Source organism: Lithobates pipiens, unplaced genomic scaffold (genome assembly GCF_037356315.1).
Source record: "Lithobates pipiens isolate NorthernLeopardFrog02 unplaced genomic scaffold, aLitPip1_a1.2 Scaffold_25, whole genome shotgun sequence".
Classification (NCBI taxonomy): domain Eukaryota; kingdom Metazoa; phylum Chordata; class Amphibia; order Anura; family Ranidae; genus Lithobates; species Lithobates pipiens.
Genome location: NW_027507787.1, coordinates 153,094,137 through 153,108,931, shown reverse-complemented (window position 1 = coordinate 153,108,931; position 14,795 = coordinate 153,094,137). Strand labels below are relative to the sequence as shown.

At 43.8% G+C, this 14,795-nt stretch overlaps 1 protein-coding gene across 1 annotated transcript in view; it reads left to right on the top strand.

Annotated features, from left to right (window-relative positions):
• Nucleotides 1-14,795, top strand: part of ACSL5 (acyl-CoA synthetase long chain family member 5) — an 85,185-nt gene that overhangs the window by 51,802 nt on the left and 18,588 nt on the right. Inside the window, exons 12-17 of the mRNA XM_077455042.1 lie at nucleotides 364-498; nucleotides 2,666-2,800; nucleotides 4,113-4,208; nucleotides 6,633-6,705; nucleotides 8,464-8,552; nucleotides 9,076-9,192. Coding sequence (XP_077311168.1) covers nucleotides 364-498; nucleotides 2,666-2,800; nucleotides 4,113-4,208; nucleotides 6,633-6,705; nucleotides 8,464-8,552; nucleotides 9,076-9,192 — 645 coding nt within the window. The remainder of the gene's footprint in view (nucleotides 1-363; nucleotides 499-2,665; nucleotides 2,801-4,112; nucleotides 4,209-6,632; nucleotides 6,706-8,463; nucleotides 8,553-9,075; nucleotides 9,193-14,795) is intronic.

Sequence of the window (14,795 nt, the reverse complement as noted above, 5' to 3'; positions counted from 1 at the left end):
TGCCGCTGAAACTCCATGATTGAAAAAAATTGAAATCCAGCTAGGGCGGAAAGAGATGTGATTGGACATCTTCCAGAAACTTGTATCCATTCCCTGGTTCACTAAAATTGTGATTTTGTCCCCTATTGGGATGACAATTAAGGACATAAGCTGGTTTTAAAACTGAGAAGTGTTTGTGTATGGTGACAGGTGTTATCATGGCTCCTTACTAAGATAAAATATTGCCCATAGGAACAAATAAGATTTTTTTTGACTAGTACAAGTTGGAAAATTAAATGGCAAATGTATTGGTTGGGTCTCACCATTGTGTGAACCTTCCTCCTCTATGTTCCATGCTGACACCTTTTTCCTTGTCCCCCCCAGACGGTGGTCTTCTGCGCTGGAGCTAAAGTAGGATTTTTCCAGGGGGACATACGTCTACTAACAGAAGATATGAAAGTTCTGAAGCCAACAGTGTTCCCCACTGTGCCAAGACTACTCAACCGTATCTACGACAAGGTACAGGATCATTTTAGTTTCAATGCAGTGAGGGCATTTGCCTTTGACCTGGCAAAACACTTACATTCAAATTAAATTAAAAATACTAACAACATACAAAGTCATTCACAGTTCTGACCCCAAGCTACATCACCAATCTTGTCTCCAAATATCACACAACCCGTCCTCTCTGCTCCTCCCAAGACTTCCTGCTCTCTAGCTCCCTTGTCTCCTTATCCAAGCTCATCTATAGGACTTCTCCAGAGACTTTCCCATCCTCTGGAACTCTCTACCTCAGTCTGTCTTTCTCGTACTCTGGCCACCTTAAAACCCCATACACACTATTAGATTGTCTGAAGATTTCTGTCTTCAGATTTAACAAAACCATATAATATGAGGTCAAACCTTAAGAGTTTCAATTTGTTTGCAATCAGGCAGGCCCTTGCACTACATGGTTTTCGTAAACATGAAGACAAAAATCGTCAGAAAATCTAATAGTGTATTTGTGATCTTAGATTATCCCCGAAAACTCATCTCTTCCAGGAAGCCTATCCCGCCTCCACCTAACAACTGAACTTTTAACTTTTCCATCAGCTCATTCCTCACAGTTATTACCTTTTGTACCACTGGCCCCTCCCTATTCCCTAACCCTCTATTGTATTGTAACTGCACTGTCTTCCTTTATATTGTAAAGGGCTTCACAAGCTGTTGGAGCTATATAAATGAATAAAAACAATAATAATTCAGGCTGAAAGCAATAGAGGCTCTGGTATAAGATTTTTTGTAGAAGGATAACGCTTCAGGCATTTAGGTGCCCCCTGCACAGCCATTCACTGGGAAGATCAGTGTTCTGTTGTTTCTCTTCCCCTGGTTCTCTGAGCTTCTTTTTCAGCTGAGAACATAGGGTATGTGATTACTTAACCAAAATAAATAAAAGGTATTTATAATGTTATTAATATGTATGCACAAATGTTTAGGCTTTCATTTCTATTTCAGCCTGAATTCACACATACTGCTGTGACAGATGTCTTATTGCATTGTAAAATATTGCAAAGACACACAGAAAACAAGTGTTTCCTATGTGCCCCATTCACACTGCAATGCAACCTAGAGCTGCTCCATTTGTTTGCAGTGCACTGTGCTGAGTCGCACTGCAATGTACCTCCTCCTTCTGACCTCCTTATCCTTCTGTCCTTCTTCTGACCTAATTCTTCTCCTTCTGTCCTTTTGCTGACCTTCTTTAGTCTTTTTTTTCACCCCTGCGTGTCTTCCTTCCAACCTTCTTCTGTCTTTCTGACCTCCCTCTGTTCTTCAGTCTTCCATCTATCTGTCCTACTGCTGGCCGTCTCCTTTTCTCCTTCTGCCTCTTTCTGACCTCCTTCTTTCCTCTATGAATTTGGAGAACTGTGTAGCCTAAAAGTAGCAATACACAGCCTGATTTTCTCTTTTTCAGCCCTGTGACTGGGCAAGGGAAAATTAATCAGAAGGAATCTTCACTACCAGCTGATTTATTCAGCAGATGTGACACCCATCTCATAGGATGCAGTCAGAACCACTGATAAGGCAGTTGAGCCCGCCCTCCTGTACAGGTCCAATCAGTTCAAAAGGGGAGGCCCAGACACCTGTTGAGCAGGAGGGCCAACTGTACTACCTTACTAAAGACACCAATCCTCTTCTGCCTTCCCCTGGAGCGCTGCTGGCTTTGCTCCCTCCCTCCAGCTGTGCTGTAAGGGAGGGAGCAGTTCTAGCATCCGTCCCCACATCCCTCTGCTTTCCAGGCCCCTCGTGCGCCCCTTTTCTCAACAGTTTGGCCAGCTTCTCTCCTCTCCTGCTGGCAGCTGCTGTGGGCACTCAAGGGCACGTTTCAGGAAGGGAAGCGGAGGAGGGGGACCAGTAAATATGTCATATATAAATGATTCTAATGTATTTTTAGCGAAGATATAATTTGCCCATTAAGGTAGGCAGTATGGGGCCCCATGAATTCTAACAGCAGCCCTGGATGCAGTCACTGCTCAGCCGATAATTTTCCAGGTGGCTCAGGAAGTTTTTAATCGACTTTTGTGGAGACAGGTGCTTTCTGGGCAACCAATAGCTTGAATTTTGTCAAAGCAGAAATCACCCAATATTCAAGCTGTTTATGGCCAGTCTAAGGCTCAGTGATAACACCTTATACCAAAAACCCCACCAGATACAAAGTGGAGCTCAGACACCATTCAAGAAACGCCTCCTGGAGTTTGCTGTTGCGTGCAAGTTTGCTGAGGTGAAGAAGGGCATTATCCGGAGAGACAGCATTTGGGACAAACTGATATTCAAGAAGGTCCAGGTCAGTGGTGTATCCTGTACATAACTAATACATTTCAGAAGCAGAGGGGTTTTCCTACAGCAAATTTTTAAAGGAGTTCAAAGAGATGCAAATTATCAAATGTTCTCCCTTCCATGGCCATCTACATATATAACAGAACTTCCACCTGTTGGCAGATTGGGTAGCAATCATGTGTTTGTAGGCTCTTTCGCCACCGGGACAAAAAAATCGGCTAGCATGGATTACTAACTTATAATTTTTCACTCTAATTCCACCCCTTCCTAGGCCACAATTTTGATCGGTAAATGTAAATATTTGTATAGCAATTCTTTATTAGAAACGTTGCCAGCTGATCAATGCACGCTTAGCTGATTGCCATCTGCTGTCTGTAGACACATTAAAGGGAAATTATAATGGTCTGGGGCAGGGCTTTTTTTCTCAAATAGGTGCTGCAGCTCAACTAAACCCCTCCCCCCACACCCACTCTCCAAATCACATCAAATAGTGGGTGTGGTCATATTTTACAATCAGTAGAAGGGTCTTAAAGGGGCATTAAATATCAGGATTGCATTACATACAGAGTGCAGAGTTCATGGGGGTTACACACAGGGTACAGAGCTGTCACTTGTAAACACAGAAACCAGACTTCTGTGTTTACAAGTGATTGTGGTGAGCAGGCACCAAAGAGTCTGAGCCAGAGGTGGAGGAACCGAGTTCCACCAAGTTCCCCCTGAAAAAAGCCCTGGTCTGGGGTAATTTTATTTTTTATAAGTTTTATATCTTTTGAAACTGATGACTTAGTTTACTACCTATAAACATATCTTTACAAAGTAACTTTTAATACATGTGCACGTATGACACAAGGGTCATTGTGAAGTCTCTAGAGAGAGTGCAGCAGAAGCTGTTTGCTTTTAGATTATCTTTCTGTGACTGAAACTCTATATGCCTGCATCTACAAAGGGAGGGGAGTAGGTAGAAGGGAAGAGAGAGGATTCAGTTATTTAACATATTCAAATAAATTGGAAGTTGTAGGCAGTTCACTAATTTATTCAGATCTTGGAATATTTAATTTACAGGATGGGTTTGAGGTTTGTCAGTGCACAAAAATACAATCACAAAAAAGTTTCCGCATCACAAATTAAGACATTAGGGATATAAAAGACAAAATCAAAGTTGTTTTAGATTCATCTGAGCAGTCTCAGTGTCTGAAAGGCACAGCCTGTACAATTTGGTGGGGGCATCTTGGTTTGGCTTTTGCCGATTACAGTGCTTCTGTGTCTATGGTATATAGCTGAAGCATTAACTGTGTATATATTCTCTCTGCTATTCGCAGGAAACTATGGGTGGACGCGTCCGAATCATGGTGACGGGTGCTGCCCCAATATCAGAGAATGTTATGTCCTTCCTAAGAGCCTCTCTGGGATGTCAGGTAATTTCCAGTTCCAGCCTTCATCACCATCGCTTACTTCCAGTTAGTATTTGGGGTACTACACAATTTGTGCATATGATGTGGCACCAGGGACAAAGCAATAAGCATGTTAAAATCTAAAAACAAACCAATCTAATTCCTAATCCTGACACCAAACTTCCCCTAACCCCTAAACCCAACCACCTTTCTCCTCAAGGAGTGAGGAAGGGTTAGAACCCTCGTTAGTTTTTTTTTTTTTTTTTTTGCTTAACCAGCAACCAGAGCAGGGGGTCTCCAAACATTCAGTACAAGGAACACATCCTATATTTTATGTACATTCATGGGCCAAAAAAAATCCCATCAGAGTTCCCCCCCTTACATCAAAGTTCCCATCAGAAATGGCTGGATCTAGAAGGCTTCTGAATTGGGCTGTGGTCACCCCAGATTTCAGCTGTGCCCCCCACTGCCCTGCTGACCTTTCATGCTTTCCCCTGCTATTTGTACACTACCCTGCTGCCCCACTCTACACTGCCCTACTGACACCCTGTACACTGCCCTACAGACTCCCTGTACACTGCCTTACTGACACCCTGTACACTGCCCTACTGACCCACTGCCACCCTGTACACTGCCATATTTACACCCTGTACACTGCTCTACTGGCACCCTGTAGACTGCCCCTGCTGACCCACTGTAGGTTGCCTTGCTGACCCACTGTACACTGCCCTAGTACTGACACCCTGTACATTGCCCTGCTGACCCACTGTACACTGCCCTACTAACAACTTATACAGTGCCCTACTGACACCCTGTACAGTGCCCTACTGACACCCTGTACAGTTTCCTTCTGATACCCTGTACACTCCCCTGCTGACCCACTGTCCCACTGTGCACTGCCCTGCCCTTCTGACACCCTGTACACTTTCCTGCTGACCCACTATACATTGCGCTACCGACACCATGTACACCACCCAGCTGACCCACAGTACACTGCCCAACTGACCCCCTGTACACTGCCTTACTGACACCCTGTACAGTGCCGTTGCCCCACTTTACACTGCCTTACTGACACCCTGTACACTGCCCTACTGACCCACTGCCATACTGACACCCTGTACAGTGCCCTACTGACACCCTGTACACTGCCATATTTACACCCTGTACACTGCTCTACTGGCAACCTGTAGATTGCCTTACTGACACCCTGTACACTTCCCCTGCTGACCCACTGTAGGCTGCCCTGCTGACCCACTGTACACTGACCTAGTACTGATAGCCTGTACATTGCCCTGCTGACCCACTGTACACTGCCCTACTAACAACCTGTACAGTGCCCTTCTGACACCCTGTATACTGCCCTACTGACTCACTGCACACTGCCCTGCTGACCCACTGCTGACCCACTGTACACTGCTCTACCCTACCCTTACATCAGTGTCCCCTTCAGAGTCCCCCCTTGTCATCAGAGTACTGATCATAGTTACCCCTAATATCAGAGTCCCCATCAGAGTCCCTCTGCCCTTATGTAGACCATAGTTGACCTCTGCAGACCCAATAACCGTATCCAGGGGCCATTTAAAGTCTTAGAGCAGGCCGGATATGGCTTGTGGGCTGTAGATTGGAGACCTGCGATCTAGGGTGATCATATTAATTATATCTAAGGATCTCTACAATTTTATCAGGCCAGTTAAACAGTACCAAACCCTGATAAAGAAGGACCCTTTGATCCCCTGAAACATGTTGGCTTTTCACAATGCAAGAGTCTGAATAAAAATAAATCTGTACTTTATACATTCTGCTTTTGGTGCTTTCTTCTTGGCATACTATCCATGTCCTTACTAGGCAGATTCACCCGCTCTGATTGTCTTGGTCACCAATGTCACTATGAAAGGAAATGATGGATAATGTTTTTTTTTATTTAACAGTAGCCACCAAAACAGAGTGAGAAAATCTTCCAGTGGGAACACCCGTTATGCTGACAACTGGGAATTTCCCTTGACTTTGGAGAGATTTTCTTTCACTTCCTGTTGTTTCTCAGGAACAAGAAGTAAAGAAGTATCCCCTGGTGGAAATGGAATGCAGACAAAAAGCTTCCTGGGTGTTGTAACTTTTCCCTACTGCAAAATATTTATCTTTAGCTTTAGATAGACATCAAGCTTCAGGCTGGATTCCCACACCTGTGCTCTGCGTCAACTCACATGTGTCAATGCTTGTTGTGTCATGTGGTAATGTGCATTGTGTTAGGGCTTATTGCTGCTGCTATAATGCAGGTGCACTGTCAGTGCTGGGGTGTCAATTAAAATGAAAAGCACCTCAATGCAGCAAATTGTGTTACATGTGTTACCACATGTTGCAGTAACATGTTAACACATGCATTACCACAACACAAAATTTCTAATCAGACTCTCAAGCTTCTCACATGCAATTTAATCGTTCCAATCACAGATATTTGAAGCCTACGGACAGACGGAGTGCGGAGCGGGATGTTCATTCACTACGCCGGGAGACTGGACGTCTGGTAAATTATGGCAGATCTTTGAATGTTGTACAATGTGAAATGATGGGATAAAAGGAAATTACAATGGGGCGCTATTCCTCCCCATAATAGCAATGAAGGGCAGTAGTCCTCCCTCTAATACCAATACCAACAGTGACATTTCTGCTCCTGACACTGTGCCTGTCCAGCTGGGAATTTGGGGTTTTCCTGGCCATCTTTGTGTATTTCATTATTACTTTATACCTAATATTAAAAATAAAAAAATCCAGCAGGGTTGGTGGGAACCCCTCATATTTGAAAGACATGTGGAATAGACCTGGAAAACCAGAGCAAGGATGGTGGAAACTTCTCAAAATTAGTACAGCAGGTGCGCAAACCCAGGAACTCAGCACAGGGATGGTTGGAAGTCCTCATATTGGGCACAGTAGGTGTACAGACCCAGGAACTAAGCACAGGGATGGTGGGAATCCTTCATAATGGGCACAACAGGTGTACAAACTCAAGAATATACAAGTATTATGGCGCTCATAAAAACACCCTCCCGCCTATCACTATTTTTCAAGAAATTGAAAAACACTTAATAAACACAATATTTTTTAAAAAACAATATTTAAAAAAAAACATATTTTAAATGCAAAATAATAATGCTGCAAGTAATAATGCTGTAGATACAATCAGCACAAGAGGGGGAGTGGAGTGGGACGGAGGGAATGGGAAGTGAAAGGGGTGGAAGTAAGGAGAGGAGCCCTTCCTTAACTAGGTCTAAAATCCGACAAGGAAGGGGTTAATCACTCTCAGGGGGGTAAAAATACAGTCCAAACACGGCAGCCATCCAGTGGAAACTGAAACTGGTTCCCAATTAATACCGTAAAGACAAGAGAGAGGCGCTTCTGAGTGCGGACTGTAAAATTCTTATTTAATGCACAGGTGGTTAAAAACACTCACATAAGTAGTAAGTAAACAGGCAATGTAAAGATTCCAAACTGGAGGGGGACCCTTGATGTGTCATCTGTATCCCTTGCGCTGGGGGAGTCCTATCGGCGTGTTTTCCGCTCCTGGGGGCTGTGTTAGATGTGCAGAGCCGGCCGATGTAGAGTAGCGGACGTTAGTCCGAGGCGTGGAACGCACAAGGAACTCCGGGCGACGGGAGATGACATCACAGGGGATGCAACGCGTTTCCTGAGCTGGCAAGACCGTGTATGACAGGACGGCTGCGCTCCTTTATCAAGCTTGTGACGTCATCTCCCGTTGCCCGGAGTTCCTTGTGCGTTCCACGCCTTGGACTAACGCCCGCTACTCTACATCGGCCGGCTCTGCACATCTAACACAGCCCTCAGGAGCGGATAGGACTCCCCCAGCGCAAGGGATAAAGATGACACATCGAGGGTCCCCCTCCGGTTTGGAATCTTTACATTGCCTGTTTACTTACTACTTATGTGAGTTTTTTTAACCACCTGTGCATTAAATAAGAATTTTACAGTCTGCACTCAGAGGCGCCTCTTTCTCTTGTCTTTACAGTACAAACTCAAGAACTCCGCTCATCAGCTCAAGTATGGTAAGAACCCCTCATAATTGGCACAGACGGTGTGTAGACCGAAGAATTTTAGCTCAGAAATATCACCAATAGGATCCCCTAGGGATAACAGAGACAGACAGTTTCTTTCTTTGAATCTCTGAAATTTCAATTTGGATGGAACATCTGTTTAAAAATATCCTAATATACCTTCATGACATTGAATGCCATATTATAATATTTTATGTCTCTTATTATTCTTCTAGGTCATGTTGGGGCTCCACTTCCATGTAATCTTCTGAAACTGGTGGATGTAGCAGATATGAATTATTTCTACTCTAACGGGGAAGGAGAGGTAAGTTGGTCTTTGGGAACTGTAGAACATTCCCTTAGAAAACATAACAAGGGCCTAAAACTCAAAAATAAAAATAAAAGTAGGATTTCCTTCCACTTCTGGCAGACACCCATCAGATGAATAGAAAGTCAGAAGAAATCTCCCCAGTGGGCACATAGACTGCATTAAAAGAGCAACCTCACCGTTGTCTTTTAAATCTGACCTACAGCCTTCCCTGTAGTTATGCACAGTTGCACAGGCTCCTCTTCTGTGCTGAAACTGCTTACTCATATCACTGCAAACTGTGAGCTTCTCACAATGTGCATTTGCAGCTGCAACAAGCCAGATAGACCTTCCCTCATTTCTTGGCTGCAGGGCATCCAGTATCATCTAGCCATTTCCTCCCCAGCTTGACTGCCTCTGAATGTTCATGATTTGAACACTTTGATAGGCAAATGACAAAAAAAAGCCAGAAAAATTATGTAGCCAAAGTAATCTATTTGATCTTCCTTTTTAAATCATTCTTTGCATTATTATATTCCAGGTCTGTATCAAAGGCTCCAACGTGTTTCAAGGTTATCTGAAAGACCCAGAGAAGACAGCGGAGGCAGTCGATGCAGATGGTTGGTTGCACACAGGAGATATCGGCAAATGGCTTCCTGTAAGTAGCTCCAAAATGTTTTGGGTTTGTCTATGAAAAACACTAGAATTATGCTACAGCTTCTTATACCTCTCAAAGGCTTCTATTGTGATGTGAAGACCATTTCACATTTATGCTCAAGTGTTATTGTGCACTTTTGCATGCAATTTTGTGCATGTTTACAGTATGTGCCTTTTTGGGCATCTTAAGGCCCCTTGCACACTGTGGCTTTACCTGGCACAGGTGTGGTGGTCCAGCGCCACTGCAGACAGCCTAAGTCTATGGAAGACTGTGCCTTGATGGGCTGAACACTGTACTGAGTGGTTCTGGTGTTTTAGTGCCCTGTCCGTTCAACAGTGAATTTCGGGAACACAGAAGATCAGTGTGCAAGGGGCTTTAACAAGCTTTTTTTGTTCATGTATTATGCAAAGTAGGGAGGAAATATTCAGAATGTTTGATACATGCTTTCGTCCATTTGTCACATAAAAGTATGTGAATGCATTTCATCATCGACTTCGTCAAAGGGCGTCTGACGAAGTCAATGACGAATCGCTTTAGGGCGTAACTACACGGCTACTGAGTCAGTCATCAAGTATGCAGGTCAACCTAGGAATCACTGCGGCTAATAACATTGAGGAGCGGTGAGAGTGACACACGGAACTTGACGAGTGACCTATTGTTTACATGTTTTTAAATACTTTTACTTTGTAAGTGCAATTGTTCAGGGGGTTTTTGGATTAATAAATTGGAATCACGCTATGAGATAATTTTTTTCCACATGGGTGCTATTGCTAATGAGAGGAGTATCCTCGCTGATAGCAAACTCTGTTGGATGAAGGTGCCTGACCACATGCAAATCGCCATCATTGTACGTCGGTACTTTGATGCTAATTACCGTTGTTATGGCAGCAGATAGCCGCCATAACCCTGTATTTTCAACAACGGCGGGCAGCTGGCTTTCAGATAAAAGTGGTCTCCGCAACGGATTCATTGTGAGATCACTTTTTTTGGGAGCAGAAGAAGGCCCCCCTTACTCCCGCTGTGTTTCGGTCATCTCCGCCGCTTACCGGAGACGTCGGTAGCGGCAGAGACTATCGCATCCTTCCCCCTGATAGGCATGGAGCTAAGTGAGGGAAAGATGGCACCCCGCTCAGCTCCTTAACATTATTTCCGCCCAATGGTCCTAAAGGGGAATTTTTTATTTTTTGCTAAAAAAAATTACATTTGATTTTTTTTATTTATTTTTTATTGCATTTTAGTGTAAATGTTAGATCTGAGTTCTTTTTGACCTCAGATCTCACATTTAAGAGGTCCTGTCATGCTTTTCTATTACAAGGCATGTTTACATGCCTTGTAATAGAAATAAAAGTGACCCAATTTTTTTTTTAAAGTACAGTGTAAAAAAATAAATAAAATTAAAATACATAAGAAAAAAAAAAAGAAATTTAAAGCGTCCTGTCCTGCCGAGCTCACCGCTCAGAAGCAAACGCATATGCAAATCAAGCCACGTATAAAAACGGTGTTGAAACTACTTGTGAGGTATTGCCACGATCGTTAGAATGAGAGCAATAATTCTAGCACTAGACCTCCTCTGTAACTCTAGACATGTAACCTGTAGAAATCTTTAAGCGTCGCCTATGGAGATTTTTAAGGGTCAAAGTTTGTCGCCATTCCTTGAACGGCGAAATTTTGAAGCATGACAGGTTTTTTCCCAAAAAAATTGCGCTTGTAAGACCGCTGCGCAAATATGGTATGACTTAAAGTATTGCAATGAGGGTGTATGAAAAAAATATATATAATGTTTGGGATTCTAAGTAATTTTCTAGCAAAAAAAAAAGTGTCAAAAAGACGCTTGGTCCTTAAGTGGTTAAGGTGTAATCCATCCCTTGATCTGCCGATGAGAGGAGGATCCTTTGATATAACTGGCACAGTGCTTAAGGCGTATTTACCTTTAAGATCTGGCGAGTTCAATATGCACAGGGAGCGGTATTCCATTTGGTGTGGTGATGGGACTCAAGGGCTAGATCTGGATCATCAACAACCCTACCTAGTCCGTCTTGATGTGATTAATCTAGGACTCACAGGGTGCATATGTTTGAGACTTTTTAAAAAAGACGCTGCTAATGCTTGTATTTCTTTGGATGTTTAGGCATATAAATTACAAAATATATATCTAGCCACCAACGTGAAAATAGTGTGCAACGTCTTCTCAAAGTCTTGCATCTATTGTGTCATGCATGCATCCACCTTCCTTGTGCTGTAAATTAAATGCTCACCTCCATTTTTGACTTCTAAAGATTTAATGAAGTCAAAATGAGCTTTTTGCAACCCTCAGGGCAATCTTTGAGATCAGATATCAAGCAAGATCTAAGTCAAATGTACTGGTTATCCTCACTGCAGGCACCATTCAGAGATATATATGGCATGTAAAAAACAAAAAATAGGACCAATGATGCTCTCTGCCTAAAGTATTTATTTCTTAGCGTTAAAAGAATTAAAAACACTCACAAGCTTCAAGCACTCCAAGTGCTCTGAGATTTGCATAAAAAGCATGAATAGTTCCCATTAGATCTCACCATTGCACTCTCCCCCAAACAATATGGCTGTGGGAGTTGTAACTCCGCCCCTATAAACGTTATGCCCCCTTCAAAAAACGTACTCCTTTTCTGGTACAATATTTTTATAGAAATGTAAAAAGCAGTGGCGGCTGGTGCGCCAATTTTTTTTGGGGGGGGGGGCGCAATCAAACTGAAAAAAGACCCATCAATTGTAGCCCCAATGTGCCATCAAATGCCGCCACTGTGCCCCTCAAATGCCGCCACTGTGCCCATCGAATACTGCCACTCTTAACATCAATAGCAGCCACTGTGCCCATCAAATGCTGCCACTCTGCCCATCAAATGCTGCCACTCTGCCCATCAAACACAGCCACTGTGCCATCCAATGCCGCCACTGTGACCCCCCTGTCTGCTAGCCGTCTGCCCGGCACTTACCCTGTCATGGTGGGGCAGCGGGTGACGGCAGTGAGTGGTGTCCTCCACTAGTCTCCTCCTGTCCTCTCCCATCAGGCATTCAATCACCGCGCCTGCCGTTTCAGCCAATCAGGTGATGGGTAACAGACCCGAGAACCTGATTGGCGTAGAGGCAGTTCAGTGTTAGGACAGCGAATATTCTCTGTTCTAAGACACCTGGTTAGACTGCAAATGCCAAGCCATGGCTAGATTTATGCAATGCATGAATCTATCCATTGGTCATAGAGGGGGTGGCTGGAGAGAGGGGGTGGCGCCCATGTGCCCTTATGGACCATCGCCACTGGTAAAAAGGATACAAATGCAACCTTCCCTCGCAAGGGATACCAACAGTAGGCTCAAGACTAAACAACATGAATAACTACATATATGGAATGTATTTTTAATTAATAAACTGTCGATCAACAGGGATCCACCGTCCTAGACCAGGGGTCAATACAGGGTGCCTAAACCTTAGGGTACAGGGGTGAACTTACTCAGTTTCAGGAAAAAAGCTCCAAGCATTAAATACATCAGTAAAAAGAAGACTGACAGCAATAAACAGGTATTAAAGGCCAGATAAACTATATTGTCCTTGGTATCCTTTGGATCAGGGGTCTCCAAACTTTTCAGTACAAGGGTCACAACTCATATTTTACAAACATTTGCAGGAAAAAAAAAACCTTCCTTACATCAGTCATCCCTTACACCAGGGTCCCCATCAGAGTCCCCCCTTACAACAGGGTCCGCATCAGAGTCCCCCCTTACAACAGGGTCCGCATCAGAGTCCCCCCTTACAACAGGGTCCACATCAGAGTCCCCCCTTACATCAGGGTCCCCATCAGAGTCCCCCCTTACATCAGGGTCCCCATCAGAGTCCCCCCTTACATCAGGGTCCCCATCAGAGTCCCCCCTTACATCAGGGTCCCCATCAGAGTCCCCCCTTACATCAGGGTCCCCATCAGAGTCCCCCCTTACATCAGGGTCCCCATCAGAGTCCCCCCTTACATCAGGGTCCCCATCAGAGTCCCCCCTTACATCAGGGTCCCCATCAGAGTCCCCCCTTACATCAGGGTCCCCATCAGAGTCCCCCCTTACATCAGGGTCCCCATCAGAGTCCCCCCTTACATCAGGGTCCCAATCAGAGTCCTCCCTTACACCAGGGTCCCCATTAGAGCCCTCCCTTAAATCAGGGACCCCATCAGAGTCACCCCTTACACCAGGGTCCCCATCAGAGTCACCCCTTACATCAGGGTCCCCATCAGATTCATCTCTTAAATCAGGGTTCCCATCAGAGTCATTCCATACATTAGGGTCCCCATCAGAGTGATCCCTTCTTAGAATTCAGCAAAGTTCTGGAGGTACATACCGAGTTCAACTTTACTGTTCAGCACAAGCACAGACACTTCATACAGGATTCTCCCTCTAATGCGTTTAGTTCCTACTGAGGGAACCCCTGCTAAAAATGATTACTGTATATCTACTGCTTATGGTACAACAATAGCATGCCACACCTACCGTATTTGACACCCAGAGAGGATCATTTTACAACATACTTCTGCTATACAAGACAACAATAATCTTAATATAAAATAAATAACAATAATGGCCATAAAACAAACACAGGGAGATTTACTAAAACTTGTGCACTCGAACCAACTCAAATCAACTGGAGAGTGCAAAATCAGGTGCAGCTGTGCATGGTAGCCAATCAGCTTCTAACTTCAGCTTGTTCAATTAGGTTTTAACAATAAGCCCACATTCACATTGGGCCATTTTGACATGCGATTTCACATGTCCTAATCGGTGTCCTGTACTACTTTTGTTGACTTCGGGGGTGATTTAAATAGACATTTGTGCATGAACCCGCACAAATGTCTGTCAAATTGCCCCCGAAGTCGAACTGCATTGCCGGTTTTAAATTGTGAGAATCAGGTGAACTCACACAATTTCAAACCTGCCCTCAATGTGAACCTGGGCTAAAACCTGGAAGCTGATTGGTTTCTGTGAACAGCTGCACCAGATTTTAAACACTTTGAAAAGTGTAGTGTCCTCTTACACTGGTGGTCAGTGAAGAACTGTCCCCCCTACATTGCTGGTCAGTAAAGAAGTAACCCCTTACATTGTGTAGTGTGTATTTGAGCCAAACCGAGCACCAAACCAAAAAAATAATTAAGTCCGAAAGTGTCTATTTGATTCCACAAGTGACCAAAAGAAATACAAAAGGTGGCCAACATGTTTGAGGAACCAGAACAATCCTCTTTCTTCAAAGCTACCAAAGATTACAAATAATATATGTAGAGAACATAAAAAAATAAAAATAAAAGCATTAATAAAATGTTAGTAATGTTTTATAAATGTTCTCTACAGATATAATTTGTAATTTCTGTATATTTGGTAGCTCTGATGAAGGGGGATTGTTTTAGCCCCAGAAACACGTGAGTACGTTTTGCTTTTATTTTTTGGTCACTTATGAAAGCAAATAAATACCTTTGGTCTCTATAAAACAGTTGTCTGGTGCTGCCTTTGGCTCAAATACATAGATTACTCAATTCTGGTGACCTGTGTCCCTCAGAAAGGGGCAGAAAGTGAGGCATAACATGTAACAGGCACACA